The sequence below is a fragment of the Hermetia illucens genome, chromosome 2 (genome assembly GCF_905115235.1).
Source record: "Hermetia illucens chromosome 2, iHerIll2.2.curated.20191125, whole genome shotgun sequence".
Taxonomy (NCBI): domain Eukaryota; kingdom Metazoa; phylum Arthropoda; class Insecta; order Diptera; family Stratiomyidae; genus Hermetia; species Hermetia illucens.
In genome coordinates this window covers 186900346-186918291 of record NC_051850.1, presented here as the reverse complement: position 1 = coordinate 186918291, position 17946 = coordinate 186900346, and the positions used below count along the sequence as shown (strand labels likewise).

Sequence of the window (17946 nt, the reverse complement as noted above, 5' to 3'; positions counted from 1 at the left end):
ACGATGATGCCGAACGTAGGAGGCCCGCGGCATACTTGCAGGCTGTTCATAGCCAGGGTGGTGAGCTCTACCATGCTGTATGCAGTCCCAGTTTGGGGAAAAGCACTGCAGGTTTTAGGGAATACACATAAACTGAGTGCGGTCTACAGAAGAACATCCCTAAGGGTGTGTTCTGCCTTCAGGACCGTCTTAGACGATGCAGCGTTCGTCATCTCGGGAATGATGTCGATTGACATCCTGGCAACCGAAATGATGAACATTTACAACACCAGGTCCATCTCTCCCTTATCTCAGGTGAAAAAAGCCGAAAGGGAGAGATCCATAAGCAGGTGGCAACAGCGATGGGACCAGTCAGAAAAGGGTCGTTGGACTTACAGGTTGATCCCTTCCATCGGGGAGTGGCTGGAGAGAAAGCATGGGGAGATCAATTATAATCTCACCCAGTTTCTCACCGGCCATGGAGGATAACGTCAATACCTGTACAGGTTTAAATTGGACACCTCGCCTAATTGTCCAAACTGCGGGGTCCCAGAGGACCCGGCGCATGTTTTCTTCCAGTGTCCTTGGTTCGTGGAAGAAAGGAGGAACCTGGAGGAAACTCTAGGTGAAGTGATATCACCGGAAAATTTTGTCCGAAGAATGGTAGCCTGTCAGGAAGACTGGGATGCGATCAATTCCATGATCGCTGTAATCCAGGAAAAACTGCGAAAAACAGAAGAAGTGAGGAAGACGCGGTTACGAACTCCACGGGTAGACGGAAGGAGACCTAGCTAAAGTAAGCTAACTCCGCCCCGTGATGTAATACCTAAAGGTGGTTCCACGGGGTAGGGGGGGAGTCGGGGGTGGTTTTAGTGGGTAAAAATCCCACACTCTGGCGTGCCCAGGCCAGAGTCTTTTGAAGATTTCCACCTCCTCAAAAAAAAAAAAAGACGGACGGACAGACAGACTGACAGACAGACAGACAGTAAACCGATTTTAATAAGGTTTTGTGTTAAAAAGGAAGAATTGTAAATCCAAGCAATGGACAAAGATAGACAACAAGAAGCAGCAAAAGGAGGAAGTTTCGTCCGGAAATAATCGTTATTTCCAAGAAAGGAGAAGTGTCTTACGCCGATATCCTGTGGAAAGTTAAAGCCAATCCGTCAGACTTCTGCGGTAGTGTGAAGGGGATTCGATATTAGAGCTAAGCAAATCTATAAGAAATCGGATATTTTTCGGGATCAGGTGGGAAAACTTCTCCTTTGCCAGAGACAATCTAAAAAGGGAATTCATCTTCTAATACTTAATATTTCTCCCTTTTCTTCCATTTTCAACACCCCTTATCTTTCTCAATGTACTTCTCCTAATTTTTTTTCCCTTCCTCACCATTCATTTACGGGCAACAGAGTGAAGTGAATGGTTGTATTGGGTTAGAGGCATTTTGCTGGATTACAAAGTGTAGACCCAGTGGTCAGGGAAGTTCACTCCCCAAGTGTTTAGTTCCAGCAGAAGACGGATGGGCAAACTCCTTAGTGGGAGGATTGGATTGGTAGGAGCTTGGTCGGCGTGGAAGTTTCGGACGGGTAACTTTAATTTGACGCTTTGCATGAGATTTCCTGGTGTGTTGTGCTGCGGCGGCCACGAAAGGCAGGACGATAAGAATCATTCTTAAAAACGTTTTTTTTTTGTAAATTTATTGACCTGACGAAGTGCCGCAACAATTTTTTTCATTTTATTTCTTTATTTATATCGTTTCTATTATTTATAAATTACACATGGGAACTAATTTTGATTTGAGGACCTCCTTTTCCCCTACTCCTCTTTAGCCCCGCGAAACTTTTACAGCAAGTGACATTCTTCAATATAATGGCCTGAGGATGTCAAGACTGGGTGGTAACCTCAAAGGCCGTGTCTCTCTACACATCTGAGGCAGGGTATTCATTGATCGAGGATGTGATCCGTCGTGGATCCTTCTTTTCGATCTCGGCCCTCGGGTCCGGAGTTTTACAGCTCCAAGCGCGCGGTCGACCTTTTTTATTTTTTCATTTCCAGGTTTAGCTCGCGTGTTGTTCATTTCGAAGAGGCGAACGCACGTCTTTACGTAGTTTTTTAGAATCCGGTGCGGGCGCACGCACCGGAAAAGGCGTGAATTTTGGGTAATGATACGTGAGGGATCGAAGTGCTCAAAGGACCCTTCCACATTCCCGAGTCTGACTAATACGGAGGTGTGCAGCCACGTGTCGATGGAGCACTTCGATATAGCTTTAAGATTTGTGGGCGGATTTTCACAGTCTATTTCGCTATATTTTTAGGTTTATGGGACAGCTTTCTCCTGTTGATCCTTTCCGGTTAGTAAAAATGGTGATTTCGACCATCGACAACCAATTTTGTCAATATATGTCATACCAAAGTGAAAAATCCCAATTAAAAATTGTTTGTGTTTCGATTAACTAAATAATTTTTTTTAAATTTTATTGGAGCACAATTCATTAATATTAAAAAACGAAATCAACGATACATGTAAACACCAAATATTATTCACCAATGTGTTATCCAATGTTTTTTATTTGCTGGTATCTAAGGTAATCCCAAGAATTTTCACGCCATGCCCATACAATGCCGTCCATCTGATTGGTACTTAGTATGCAGGACATTTGCTGGGCCCCGATTTTTCGGGAGACAAGCTCATAGCTAAGGCTCCACGGGTACTCATTCACCTCGCTGGCCAGATTCTGCTAGCTGCGAGTTTTGCTTTTATTTATCGCACTGCGGTCAGCCCTTATAGCGTATGCCTCCTCGCTGGCGTGTAAAAGTTGCGCCACACGGCGGAGCTTATGACACTCTCTCCGTAGGCCGGCAATTTTTGCCGTTCCTCAGTTCATAGAAGGCTGCACCCCTCCAGGGCGTGGAGGTCTAACACGCTATCGTTATCAGGTTTATTACTGAGTTTACGACAGTGTCAGTCGCAACGCTACCATCCCCCTAAGAGCCCTCCAGCGCGGCTGTGCCTATTCCAAGAGTTTCGACGAACTTCCCAGTGTTCACCCTCGCGACATTATTCCACACGCAGGGGAAGCGCCGGGTTGATGCATGTCGACAAGTAGCGAACGCGATGTACTGGTGATCATTTGCCGAGATGTCTTCCAGGACTCGCCACCCTTCCACCGATGGTACCAGAGATTCCGACGCAAAAGTGATATCATGGATACTTCCTCTGCAGCCAGGGCCCCGAAATTTTGCCGTTGATCTGGTGTCGCCTACCGAGATTCATCCCTCCGTGCTCGAAAAAGCATCCACCAGAGCTTCAAGCCGGCATCGTCTCATTCGACATCAGGTAAATGCTAAAAAACGATATCCCTAAATATCGAATCCAGACAACCCTATTCCCTCGGCCTTGGGCAAGAACGCGAAGTCGAAGGTCTTCTTGAACCCAGATGGCAGCGGTATCCGATAAGTCGAGATGCCATGAAGCTGCGTCCCTGTTTCGGTACTGGTCGTTGATTAGCACTAGATTAGCCTTTACCTCCGCAGCGAACTGCACTAGCAACTAATGAGCGGTTGCACTCCGGTGCATGTTAATTTGTAGGATGCGGATCATGCTAATCGCGCCCTAGCCCTTTATAGTTTCGCCCTGAAGATTTCCCACCGCCCCGAACTCGCAGTGTGTGCGATGCTCTCACTAGATGCGCCGCGATCCCCGCAGAGAACGCAGCTTTCGCTTTCATTGCAGGTCTTCGCTTGGTGAACTACCTGACCGCATCTGCGGAATACTGTCCTCCTGTCAGGTTCCTTGCAAGTTGCTGACGTGTGTTCATAGTCCAGACACCTGTGGCATTTGATGGGGATTATCCGCATTCGTACCCTGCATACTACTCATCCTATTTTGATTTGATTTGATTCCCTCTGTCCAGGGGTTTCTTCGCATATTCTTCGAGGATTTCCATCACAGCGAGTTTTGGGCCTCGAACATTTATAGGGGTGATACCTATCCCGGAATTGATTACCTCTAGCCATTCACGCTTTATGGCCTCCTCCACATTGACCTTTTCTATGAGGCAGTCAAGATCTCGGATTTTTAGAGAGCACATATACTCTCCCCCAGTAACCCCTCGACCGCTTCGCAGAACGTACTCTTGCTAGTCGTCTTCGGGGCTAGTTCGACGAGGACTTCGCCACCTTTCTTCGTCTTCGGGTTTCATCCTGTAGCGGATTTCGGACTTCCGCAAATGTCTTGTCTTCCGTCGGCTTAATGAACAAAACCTTCTTCGTTTCGTCGCCTTTTCTGTTATTAGTTGTTTGTTTGGGAGACTACCTTGTCTTTCGGCCTTGGCAACTATTTGGATAAAGTCTTTTGCAGGCACGTCTTCCTTTTTTCACTTTTTCCCAGTTCGCTTTGCAGTGCGCTATTTGTAATCCGTTTGATGCTCGCAGTGCTCTCATCAGAAAGCGGGGCTATTTGTGGTTTTCACACGTTTTCGGCTGCTCTCTACGTTCGCCTGTAGAATGAGATGCAGTCCACTAGTTCTTCCAGTTCTATCTGCTTGTTCTTGACGTCTTTGCTGACTTTTTTCTAGAGAAATGTTGCCGACCGCACAAGTTTCACTACTGCCGTGCATTTCCTGATGAGCTTTTCTTCTTCGGCTCTAGCTAGGACGCTCTCGATACGTGTCCGATACTACCTGCTCAGGATTAGCGGTTCTGATTAAGTTTTTTTCCGGAACAGGGACACTACACCGTGTTGAAGTTGTCGTCCCCGCACCGTCAGATGCGCTACTTGGTAAGGCTTCCTTTTTATTTTGGCGTCCCGGCATCTTATCGGGTATTTCAGCCCTCGCTGTCTCTTTCGCTGGTCGCTGCTGTGAGCAACGCATTTTTGTGCTGCGCCCAAACGCATTCAGCCCTTTCTCCTTCCCTGAGATTTCGTTGATTTTTTTTTTAAATTGTGGTTATTCTCCAATAGTCAGGAACGGGTGCACTCTCGGGAACAGAGCCCCTACTCCAGTTGCCTGAGGCCGGACGTACGCTTAGCTGCTCCCGGAACTGACGGACGGATCAGCGTTCGCTCGGGGCAGAGCAGTCTACTAACGCCGGTTCAATGCACACTACCTGACCAGGGTCCCCAGGGGGGCTGGCTGCTGATACGCCTCACGACTACCACCTTTGCAGAGCTAGGCTTACATCACCCCATCGACGTCGACAGAGAGCTACGGCTTCGGGGAGTGCCAATGTGTTTTGACGTGTGATCCGCGGTTCGCCCTTCAGCCAGAGGCTTTCTCTTAGGATGTAGGTATACTGCCAGCTAGGGGGTCAGAACTACTTACTCGGGCACTTCGGGGACGTCGCTGATGACCCCTGAGGAACTGGCTCTGGCTTTTCTTCAGTGTTGATTAAATCTTTCGCCTATGACCATAGTAACAGTCTAGACGAAGTACCACAGGAGCGCTTGACATTCCCAAATGACTACGTCATACGCATACCAAGCTCCCAGGAGAACGAATTTTGCTGTGGTCCTTCCAGCTAGGGCAGAGTGAGAGATCGGTGATGTATTGCGGTGTTACGATGCGGTACTTTTTACTGACAAATCGAAGATGATTAGCCGAGTATGATGTTAGGATACGCCAGTGCTGGTGATGTTGAAGGCCAGTTGATGGCCTTAGATTGATTTGAACCGGAAGCATAAAATAATCATTCTGACGATAGTCAAGCGGCCATTAAGGCTTTGTCCTCAGTGGCAACATGTTCCGGGCTACTGGGATATTGCAGAAATGTGTCACCTGTATATGCGTTTCTGGCCATAGGAACATATAGGGGAATAAGCAGCCTGGTCAAACTGGGCGGTTTGAACGAAGCGCTGGCCTATAGGGGACCATCATTTCAATTTTCTCTCTTTCGGTTGAACTTCGCCCCATTCATTTTCCATACAGAGTAACCGTTCCTATGGCAAAAACCAAATTAAATTGAAAAATTGATTAAACAATAACCCTCTCCTTCCACTGCTCGTGTACTGTGCAAACAGTTTAACAATAATCCTTGTCAATTCTCCGCGAACTCATCGCATGTGAGCTCAATCAGCCACGACCAATTGGAATTGAAATCACATTTGCATATAATTTGAATAGTCATAACGAAAGGAAGAAAAGGAGAAAGTTACGAATAAATCTATTTGTCTAAAAATAATTCCTACACGAAAACCTATCCGAACAGAGCAGCCTGTAAGTTTCCTGCACAATGTGTGAGAATGAGCCGGATTCAGAGGACGACTTCGAAGGATACTGTAAGAAAGTTGATTTTTGCCTAGAAGTGTTGTGTTGAAAATAACTCGATTGTGTCGTTACAGTCCTAAAACCAGTGAACGAATACAATATTGTTGACCGAATCAAAAATGCCAATGAAGAGTTATTTGCAACTCCGACACCTCCATCGCCCTCTGTTTTGAATCGAAAAGTCACCTTCCGGGAAGTCCTTGAGGATTATGAACCTCATGAGGAAGATGGCCCCGATATAAGTGCGACAATGGAATCAATCCCACAGGAAAGTGATGAGACTGAGCCTAGTCCACTACACGAAGGTACATCAACCAACTCCGTTTCTGAAGACTGCCTAAAAGACAATATGTCTGACACTAGTGACCACGAGATTGAGGAGATTTGCGAGGAGGTAGATAGTCTGGAAGTGCAGGATCCTAACAGTGATTGTGAGAGAAGTGAATGCGCCGAAATTAAACAGCTTCCTGAAAATAATGCAGAAGGTTCGTGTTTGCCTACACCGTCTTCGCAAGAGAATCTTTCGACCGTGGTTTCATTCTCTAGCGAGGACTCGTCATCTTCGCATGCCCAACTAGAACATCAAGATGAAAGGCAGCAGTCTGCGACAAAGGGGTCTAGCCCTGAAGGAGTGCCACAAGCTCATCCACAGAGTCCTTCGGAGAACCGTTCAAAACATAAGTTAAGGCCACAGTATGGAGGTGACATTCTCAAGTTACGTTTGAGCTACAAGACATGTTGCGAATATAAAAACGCAATCGATAATCTCCCTCGATATAGCGGGTACTTCTCCCAATACGGACTTAGCAAGGAGCAATGGGAACGTAGAGAGAAACGTTATGAAAGGAATCGGAAAAAGTTTTTAGAAAAGTCTTTGAGGACTGCAGAGGTGGATAGCAAGAAAAATGAAGATAACGAACGCGCATTCAGTAGTTGGTTAAGGAACAAGATGCGTTTCCCGCTTAATAAGACAAAAAACATGTTTGACTTCAAACCGAGTAAACTGAAACGAAAAAGGAAACCAAACGAAACTGCGAAGGACACCAAATGAAGATATTTTTCCGGGACAGACGTGATGGGTTTTTTTTTATTTTCGTGCGCACATTTTACTAATGTCATTGGTATTCATGAATATTCAGCTTTTCGTTTTTTTTTCAACTTATTGAAGCACCCTCTTATTATAAATTATTCCATTCATTCCAAATAAATTGAAATTAACCAACGAGAAGACTCATTAATTGCAAATGAACAATCTCTAAGTGGGGCGCAATCTCTAATTGCCATGATTGTTAGTGATGTTTTTCATTTCCCATTAAATCTAGCAAAGTGTGTTGTGTTGTCGACTTGTTGTCGACTTGTTGCCAACTTACATGTTACAGCTGAGTTTCGAGTTGTCGACACTGAGTTATGTTTTTACTCGTATGCACAATTATTTTTTAGCATTATTGCTAGCTTTGTGTCCGGATAGTTGTGGTTAGACTAAAAGACTGCCATACGGAAGGTCGCGTTTCAAATTTCACTAGTTTCAAGTTAAGTGGAGTCAATCGGGTCGATCTGGCGACTGGCGTCAACCACGCTCTTACCTCCGAGGCAGGTTTATCCGCTCCACGACCGAGTTTGGACATCATCACCATCAACGGCGCAACAACCGGTATCCGGTCTAGGCCTGCCTTAATAAGGAACTCCAGACATCCTGGTTTTGCGTCGAGGTCCACCAATTCGATATCCCTAAAAGCTGTTTGGCGTCCTGACCTATGCCATCGCTACATCTCAGGCAGGGTCTGTCTCGTCTTCTTTCTGGACTGGATCATCCTCATCCATACGGATTAAGTGACCCGCCCACCGTAACCTATTGAGCCGAATTTTAACCACAACTTAGATTTCGTTGTTTGGACATAGTAGTCCACCGCTGGACGTTTTGCAGATCAGTCTTCGTCCAAAGCGTCCAATGCCATGCAAAACCAATGGGGACTCAAAGAACCCCTGTGGGAGACGCCCCTCCGTATATATATTGGCACCCTCGGATGAAGGCACTGATAAGGTGGTATGCCACCCTTCCATGACTGTCGTTAAAAACTTTATTAGTTTGGGATCAATGCGACTTCTTTAGCCCCTAGTTGCTTGTCCTACAACTACCGAGTCGATAATGCTCCTCGGACAGAATGTTGTTGATCTCGAGGTAGGCATTGACCCTTCCACTAATAATGGATGGTATGAATTTGTAAAGGTTTGTCCGCGGGGTTACAACAAGATAAGGATCATTGCGATTTACTGCCCTCTAAAGGTTAAACTGACTTCTCACACGTTTGAAAAATTTTTCAACACTGTGGGGAGCAGATAAGAAGCAAACTTCGACCAAGTCTCCGCCCCATTTTTGCATGTTCGGTGACACTAGCGTAGAGTGGGTGCGGCGGAACCCATACTGGCACTCCGAAAAGCCAGTACTGCTTTCGCCAATTTACATCAGTTTACTGTAGAGGACTCTCTTCATCGTCTTCCTCATTGTATCCAGCAGCCAGATCGGGCGATATATTGCTGGATCTGCAGGTGGCTTATTAGGTTTTGGAAGCAATACCAATTTTTGCTTTTTCCACTGAGTGGTGAATATTTATGCTTTTAGGCACACTTCGAAGGTGTTAGCGAAAAGGTCGGGCCTAGTTTTCACTGCCAGCTTCAAAGCTCCGTTAGAGATGCCATCCAAACTAAGGGCCTTCTTGCCGCCGATCCTACAATACATTTTCCGCAGCTCGAAATCGATTGCTCGAGAGATTATGTACTCGTTGAGCTGGACCATAGTCTGCCTTCCGCTGTTTTTATGAGGAGAAAACAGAGTGGCAATAACCTTTTTAGAAGGTGGAGGCAGTCACCTGAAGTGATCTTCACAGTCTTCTCATTACCACCCTGTTGGCCCCACCCCGGGGGTTTAAATCGATTCTTGGCAGTCTTGCACATCTTCAAGCAGTCCCTTTATCATCATCATCATCAACGGCGCAACAACCGGTATCAAACACCTTTTCCAGAGACCCGACCTTTGACTCCATTTTATCTGTCGTGCCAATCTTAATTTGCGCACCGAAGAGTTGTTTTTTTTTAAATTTGATCAAACTTCCTCCAGTTGACTCTCCTCGGGTCTCTGAAAAGTCTGAAGACTTCTGCGACGAGATCTAGATTGAAAAAATCCAACTGTGATCTGAGAATCTGGTCAGACACTCTCCAGTTCGCCAGCCTGTTGCCACAAGTGTTGCACTTCTTGTGGCGGATCAGTCGTGAGCAATGTAAGCCGCTCTTGCCTGCTCGCCGAAGCTCAGGTTCAGACCCAGAAATGCCTGTAGACTCTTCCTCACGAGAATGCATGCTCTAGGTCTGCCCGATCCGCGTGGAATGTGCTGTAGAACAATTTATAATATTTGTTGTAGAGCATTTTGATGGTTCGATGGTCCTTCGATCCTGGGCTCCTGTATTAGTGCGATGTCGGTCTTTTCTAGGAGGAAGGCAAGCAGTTTAGTTGAAGTGCACTGCGAACGCTGCAGATTTATTTGTGCTATCCTCAGTGTGGTTTGGTTGCGTAGGTCGTTCTGCAGTCTCCGTTGGACCGTCGATCTTCATCTCTTCCGACAGCTTGTTGTCGGCGTCGTGGAGCAGAACACTTTCACCTTTGCGTTCCTGATTCCGAACCGCATTTTGTAGTCTGCCATTTCCAGTGCCTCCAGGCACTCTTCGTTTATACGCAGCAGAAAAGGTTGGCTTTTCGCCACCAAAGAGGAGGCGAGGCAGGGGATGACTCCCGTGTGTTCGCTTAGGTCGTCCAGGAGAAACTCGACGAACACCTCCGACAGCCTGGTCTCAACACTGGTTCACACTTCTGGCACTAGTTTGCCGCTAGCGGAATTCCCATCTGCCAATGCCACACGTAAGTTGCTCCTGGCAGAGAGGTTTCGAAGTTCGTGGGTGGTCGGCTCGCTCTTACTTCTACGTGTTGTTGGTTGCTTGACGTGCATTCTGCCCCGCTGGTGTTTTTATTCGAGCTTGTCTTAAGATCGATTACGTTTGAAAGCGGTAGGCTTTGTCTTCTGCTCGTCTTCCGGGCGTTCGTTGTTATATTCTTCAACAATGCCTTGGTATTTATTAGGTTATTACAGATGAAATGGCCGATTTAGCAATCAAGTGAAGTTAGTTGCGATTTTGTTGTATCAAACTACCACCAGTTGGCGCTTTTGGTGTTGAATAATGAAGTGGAAATACTCCTACATTTAGTCAAGGAGTCATTTCACTTTTGACCATAGTTGTAATAACAGTAAATAAAAAGGACAAAAAGGATGGAAAAGAGCCAAGAAGGTATACTTTTTCTGTATGAATTCAAACTCGGTCATAAAGCAGTGGAGGCGACCAGGAAAATTAACAGCACATTTGGAGCTTATACGGTAAGCGAACGAACCACACGGCGGTGGTTCGAAAAATTCAGGTTAGGCGACGTAAACCTTCAAAGTGAGCCCCGTGGACATCCAGGACCATCGATTGACAACGACGAGCTCCGTTTGTTAGTCGAATCCGACACACGTCAGTCTGTGAGAGACATCGCAGAGAAACTGGGTGTACACTATTCGACAGTTTCCCGGCAGTTGCAACAACTTGGAAAGATGAAAAACTGGACAAATGGGTCTCGGATGCCCTTACGGAGCAAAACATGGCGCTTCGAATGGATATTTGCAGTTCTTTACTCTCCCGGAACAGAAGCGATCCCTTTTTGCACAGAACAGTGACATGTAATGAAAAGTTATGCGATAATCGTCGCCGATCAGCACAATGGCTAGATGCTGATGAGCCACCGAAGCATATGCCGAAACCGAGCCTCCATCCGAAGAAGGTAATGGTGTCTGTTTGGTGGTCTACAGCTGGAGTTATCCACTACCCTTTCTTGGCACCTGGAGAAACGATAAATGCACAGAAATACTGTGCTCAACTCGAGGAAATGCACCAAAAATTGAGTATTCAATGGCTGAGATTTATCAACAGAAATGGTGTAATACTCCTTCACGACAATGCACGACCTCATGTATCCAGAACAACGGTTCAAAAGTTGAACGAATTGCAGTATGAGACTCTTCCTCATTCACCATATTCACCGGACCTTTTGACAACCGTTAACAATTTAGGAATGAAGAGGCTATCAAAAGTGCCTTCGGCGTGTTTATCAACACCCGAAAATTGGTCTTCTACGAAACTGGCATACATGCTCTTGTATCTTGCTGGGAGAAGTGTTTTGAATCGACTGGCACCTATTTTGATTAATTACTGGAATTACTGAAATACTGGCTCTTGAGTAGGACTCCAGTAAACCTCCGCTTCTTAGCCGGTTTCCGGTGACCGACATTCTTATCAGCCGTTGTTTTTGAGGGGCTCACTACGTAGATGGCTTCGGCTGAGGAGTACTAGCTGCACCCAGCTTGGCGGTAGTGGATTCCAAGTTGGAAACCGATAGTCCGTCTGCCGCCTCGCTAAGGGAGGTCCCTCCGGTTGGTTTCAGCACAGTGGTGCTACGGCTGGTAACGACTGCACTGCTCTCGACAGCTACTGTCTCCTGGCTGGATGCCAACGAGATGCTGAGTGCAAAGTACGCCTGGCATTACCACCTTGATGCCCTCGGCATATAATGTTACCCTTTGATTTGGGGTAGCAACTTTTCCAGTGCAGGTGGAAAATCCCTGGGCTTGCCTCTAACACCTGACCAGCAGGCAAACAGATACTCATCAGTTGGATGAGCTTACTCTCAGCACGGCCCTACACACTTTTGGTCGTCCGAAGATGGTTTCTAGTAGCCACTACGAGGAGGTCGGGTGAGGACTTGCCCAATTATGCATTCTTAACCTGAAGCATATGTTTATCAGGAAGGAAGCTGAAACTACTGGACAACCACACATATAACCGCACTTAATCCATAACATCAAAGAAAGCCAACCTGCTGATAGGCTGCGACGTAAATGCAAGGCATACGCTTTGGGACAGCTCCAAAATCAACGAAAAAGGTGAGTCATTCTTTGATTTTATTATTACTTCAAATCTATCGGTGTGTAACAGGGGCAGTACACCAACCTTTCATTTCCCCTGCTCGGAGACCTGTGACGGTTGGGATGAGGTCCTTGATATCACCCTAATAACAGACAACGGGATTCTTAGGGTGGAGGACTGGAGAGTGTCTGATCAGAGATCCTTCTCTGACCACAGTTGGATACTCTTCAGTCTAGATCTCGCCTCAGAGGTCTCCAAGCCCTTTAGAAACCCCAGGAGGATCGACTGGAGAAAGTTTGGTCAGGTAATTAAGAACAAACTCTCCGGTGCGCAAATTGGTAGGATTGGCACGACAGACGAACTGGAGTCAAAGGCCGGGGCTCTGGAGAAGGCATTTAATACCACCTTCAAAGTCTCGTGCCCCGCTAAGTACAACAAAAAGACCCTGCCACCGTGGTGGAACGAAGATCTCTCTAGTCTCAGGAAGCTGACCAGAGAAATCTTCAACATCTACTACAGGCAAAAATACTGGCAGCCATACAAGGACTAAAAATAGTTATCGTTGCGATGCTTGTAGTTCTTCTAAATAAAAATAAAACTAGGTAGCTTGCTCCTACTACAATATATTGTAGTAGCATTGTAGTAGGAGCAAGCTACCTAGTTTTATTTTTACATACAAGGACTGTCTAAAGAAGTACAAGTCGGCCATCAGGACCGCCAAGAGGCGGTCTTGGCTAGTCTATTGTCAGAACATTGAAAGCACTAGTGAATCCGCGAGGCTTAGTAAGATTCTGTCCAAGGAACATAAGAGTCCATCCTTCCTTAAAAAGTCGGAAGGCTCCTGGACGGAATCTTCTAGTGAAACCTTGGAGCTGCTGGTGCAAACGCACTTTCCCTCCAGCGAGGAGGACTGTGAGTCAGAACCTCGCTTGGAGGGTTTGCGGCAACCCCAGCTGTGCGAGACTATCAAATCGGTAATTACCGGGGATAGGATCGGCTGGGCTATAAACAGCTTCTCCGCATACAAATCTCCAGGCCCCATAATGCCAGTCATGCTACAGAAGCAGCAGGAAAGGGTTGTGCCGTGGCTTGTTGAGATTTACCGGAGCTGCATCACTTTAGGATACGTACCGCAGTCCTGGAGGCGCGCACGGGTGGTTTTCATACCGAAAGCGGGCAGGCGCGGTCATGAGTCCGCGAAGGACTTTCGTCCAATCAGCCTGACCTCTTTCGTGCTGAAGACCCTAGAACGCGTCCTGGACATTCACTTAAGGATGATTATGGAGAGAACGCCTTTCTCTAAGCCCCAGCATGCCTACCTCAAAGGAAAATCCACTGAAACCGCCCTCCACGAGGTAATTGGCACGGTTGAGCTGTCGCTGCAGTACAAGCAGTATACCCTTGCTGCCTTGCTGCCTTCCTGGATATAGAAGGAGCTTTCAACAACGTCAGTACCAACGCCATCAAGGAAGCGTTGACCGGTATTGGATTGGAGGGGTATTTCACGCATTGGATTATATCCATGCTGAGTACCAGGATAATCCAGTCCGATCTGGGAGGCGACCACTTGACCAGAGCTGTGAACAGAGGCACGCCCCAGGGTGGTGCCATCTCACCGGTGCTCTGGTTAATAGTAATGGACAAAATTGTACGTACATTGGACAGCAGCGGGGTGAAGGTGGTGGCTTATGCCGACGACTTGGTGATATTAGTATCAGGGATGTTTCTGTCCATTATGAGCGACATCATGGAAGGAGCGTTGCGAAAGGTGTGCCTGTGGGCCGCAAGATGCGGACTCAGCATAAACCCAACCAAAACGCAACTGATTCTATTCACCACCAAGACAAGGATACCTGAACCATCTACCACGGCTGAATGAACAAAGATTGGTTCTTTCCTCTAATGTAAAGTATCTGGGTGTAATCCTGGATCCTAAGCTAAATTGGAGGTTGAACATAGAACTGAGGGTTAAGTAGGCCTGTATAGCCTTCAATGCCTGTAAGAGAACCTTTGCAAAGAAATGGGGTCTCCGGCCGAGGATGGTTCTCTGGATGTACACCGCTGTAGTGCGTTCGATCCTGACGTATGGCCCTATTGTATGGTGGCAGGCTTTGAAGAAGAAACACAATAGAACGAAGCTTAATAGGATTCAAAGAACCGCGTGTGCAGGTGCTACGGGGGCTCTGCAGTCCTGCCCGGCAGATGCTCTCAATGTACTCCTGCATCTCCTCCCCCTAGACCTTCACATCAAATATGTTGCAACAAAGTGGAAGACCGGCGGTGTGTTGCAAGATTATGACACGGCATTCTTTACGGATGGATCAAAGATGGCCTATGGAGTCGGCGCGGGGATTTTCTCGAATACACACGGTATATCCAAGTCGTATGGTCTCCCAGGTTTCGCCAGTGTATTCCAGGCGGAGGTACTGGCGACATTGGAAGTCTGTCGATGACTGGAGCGTGATTCGAGTCCCAAGCGTAACATAGCCATTCTGACCGACAGCCAAGCGGCCATCAAGGCCTTGTACTCAACGACGACATCTTCCCGGCTGGTGGGGCAGTGCAGAGACGCAATCAACCATCTGGGTGGCACGCTCAAGGTCACTCTCCTCTGGGTTTCCGGGCATAGGAACATAGAGGGGAATGAGCGGGCTGACGGATTGGCCAGGCAAGGCTCTGCTCTTGGCAGTCCCTTGGCGAATACAGTCGGTGTTCCGCTGGCGGCTGTCGGGGGCCGAGTCTACTCGCACTACCTAGCAGCGGCGGGCCTGAGATGGCGAGGGCTTACAAGCTGTGCCAAGTCAAGGAGAATTTGGCCCGCTTATAACATAGCCCGATCACGAGAGCTCCTGTGGCAGACGCGTGCAAATGCATTCAAGATTACGGCGGTCTGCTCGGGGCACTGGCCCATAGGGGACCCCCAGCTCTGGCTCGAGTCAGGCTGCGGACAGTGGGTAAACCATTCTTTGGGGAACTCAGCGAGATTTCTAGCTGCAGGGTCGGAGAGTTGCTTTCCTTCGTGAATGCTACGGGCTGGCTTTGAAGATCCGAGCCGGTTGAACTCTGCTTTCCTGTTCCCATAACAACAGCCACGGTCTTAGGAGTTTGTGGCATCAAAACGGCGCACCAAAGCGCTAATTGGGCTCCTCGGAGCGGCCACTGATACCTACCTACCAACCCTAATCCAATCAATATGAATTATTGAATTTCCAAAAAAAACTGGTTTTCATCCCCCAAAGTTGCTTGCATAAAAAACAAAGTTATTCATACTTGCAGTGCCAACCTTCGATTAGCTTAGAAAGTGAAAAGATTGCAATATTTTTGATTTGATTCGAAATGACGAAATATCTGAATCTTTTATCCGTTATACGTTCATCTAAGACTCACAGCAGCATTCTTGTTGGGGAAAACAATAATCTCAGTGGAGAATATATAATGCTCGATCGTCCTTTTCCGCTATTCTCTGACATTGGCAATAACAAGCAATGCATGCATCAGCGCATTTGATGCATCTTAAGTGGGTGGGTAGCGTTCCATGCAATTTGGCTGCAACTTTTGGACTGCAGCCTTGAATATGAATTGTGTGTTTGCACTTGAAAGCTCTTTCGTTTACTTCCGCGCGAATCGCACGGGATTGCTTAATATTTCGAAGGTCGCCGTGCACTTTAATGACGCTCTGTCGTGCAATTCAAGTCTACGATGACCTTGGGTCAGTAAAAAATCCTTTGTGTTAAATAGGCAATTATGAATTCCCATTACGGCGTAACCGACTTTCTAATATCTTAAAACAACTGTGAATTAGTACGTCTTCGCGAGCGCCAATCTTGCTTGGCGCTGCATAAAAAGTGCAGAATGTGAGCATGTGCTCCTCTCCACGCTGACCGTGCACGCTAGGTTGGCTGACGATAATCCAAGGTGAATTCGAAAGATCATATTCTGGCTGCGAAAAAATTCACTTCGAACTTAACCTTCCGAATTGAAGGTCCATGCAAATGACCAAAGCGAATTTCAATGTTGCGCTGTGATCTTGTTCTTGTACCTTGCACGCCTGCTGCTGGTCTGTCGGTGAGTCTGTGGAGTCATCCGTCCATGCTAATGCGAATATATGTGGACGGAGTTTATGAGTTATGAATGAGCGAGTGGTACCTGTCAGGCACCGAAATCTGGCGGAACGAGTCAGTCGACCCAAGGCGAAATCACTTAGCGTTAAGTTGCTTAGAGAAAAAAATAAAAAGATAAATACGAGCAGATACTCGTTCATGAAGACATGCAAAAATCTGCAAGCACTTTCGGCCGAACTTGATTTTCTGGCCTTCTCACGATGATCTAAGATACATCGAATGAAGTAAACAGATTGCTTGATCGATCGTTAAGACCCTGATATTGTCAATTCGGGTGACAAATTGGCAAGGCGTTGAGGACTTTTCACTATCATGAAATGAATGTCCACTCGGTGCATAGCATCTAAGATGAAAATTGAGAGTAGTATCTGTGTACAATGGCCAAGTGTGCCTAGGGTGATTTCATCTGCATATCTGTATATTGATATTTATAGTACATTTTTAAGGTTTTTTTTTTGCAAAACAAAACCTTATTAAAATCGGTTCAATGTCTGTCTGTCTTTTTTTTCCGATGGAAGGTGGAAAGCTTCAAAAGCTACCGCAGGCTCCTGCCACACGATTATGTGGGACTCTTACCCACTAAAACCACCTCCTTCTCCTTCCACTCTCCCGTGGAACTCCCATTTGGTATTACGTCGCGGGGCTGAATCATCTATACTAGGCCTATAAAGGATGTTGCTATTATCCATGATGTTTAAAGCACCTTTCTGTTCCTGTCTACGGTGAATCCTGCCTTCTTTAGTTTCTTTTTCAGCTCCTAGGTCCGCTCGGCCTATCGCGCTCATTCATGGGCGCCTGATCCACTATTGATTCTCATGCCTCACATAGAGGTTAGTAGAGGCTGCTACATAAATTGGATCTCAATGATGGTGACAGAGGTTCCAGTGAAGTGCTTTGATGAGATTTTCCAAAAAAGTTGGTTCAAACTGTCATTGTTGTTCTGCGTAAAACCTGAACACATCGCTCTAAAAGGGCATCTTTGCTCGGATCTTCATAGATAGGCTTGATGGTATCCAAAACATCATTAGGAAGAGCACTAGACGTGTTTTTGAACGAATCCAATGCATTAGCAGCTAAACCTCTTTTTACCATTCCAACCACGAATCTCGCTGAATGATGTATGAGGGATGGTTGCTTAAACCGTTGTATCTTCCTTAGTTTTGCTCTGATTCATCTCAAATTTTGTCAATATTCTTGAAAAGTTCTCCATTCCAAAAAATCAACTAAAATAATGCAAAAAAAAAATGTTTACAAAATTCTCCCGCCCCATCCTTAGTTTGAATGACAAAGATGGGTAGGTAAAAGTAGTATCACCTCAAAGTCTAATAAACATTAGCAAGTAAATATTTTGAATAAATAATTTGAACTCGGCAAAGGCTAGTGATGATCCTTGTTCTTGTCTGTATCAAGTCGACCGTTGTGTTTTGAACAAACCTGAATGAAGCCCTAGCAGTCTAATACAGAGACCACAAAACCTGGCAAAAAGTATAAATTGCACCCACCCATATGCAATGGAGTAAAACAATGTAGTATATACGCCTGGCGGCAGACCAGCTCTACTGGAAAATTCACCCTCT

The 17946-nt window shown here is 46.4% G+C and overlaps 1 protein-coding gene across 1 annotated transcript; it reads left to right on the top strand.

The window, feature by feature from the left end:
• Nucleotides 1-6019: 6019 nt before the first annotated feature.
• LOC119649434 lies at nt 6020-7412 on the top strand. Its single transcript, XM_038051584.1, has 2 exons — nt 6020-6253; nt 6317-7412. The coding sequence occupies exons 1-2, from the start codon at nt 6208-6210 to the stop codon at nt 7291-7293; spliced, it is 1023 nt and encodes a 340-aa protein (XP_037907512.1). The 5' UTR covers nt 6020-6207; the 3' UTR covers nt 7294-7412.
• The last annotated feature ends 10534 nt before the right edge of the window (nt 7413-17946 follow it).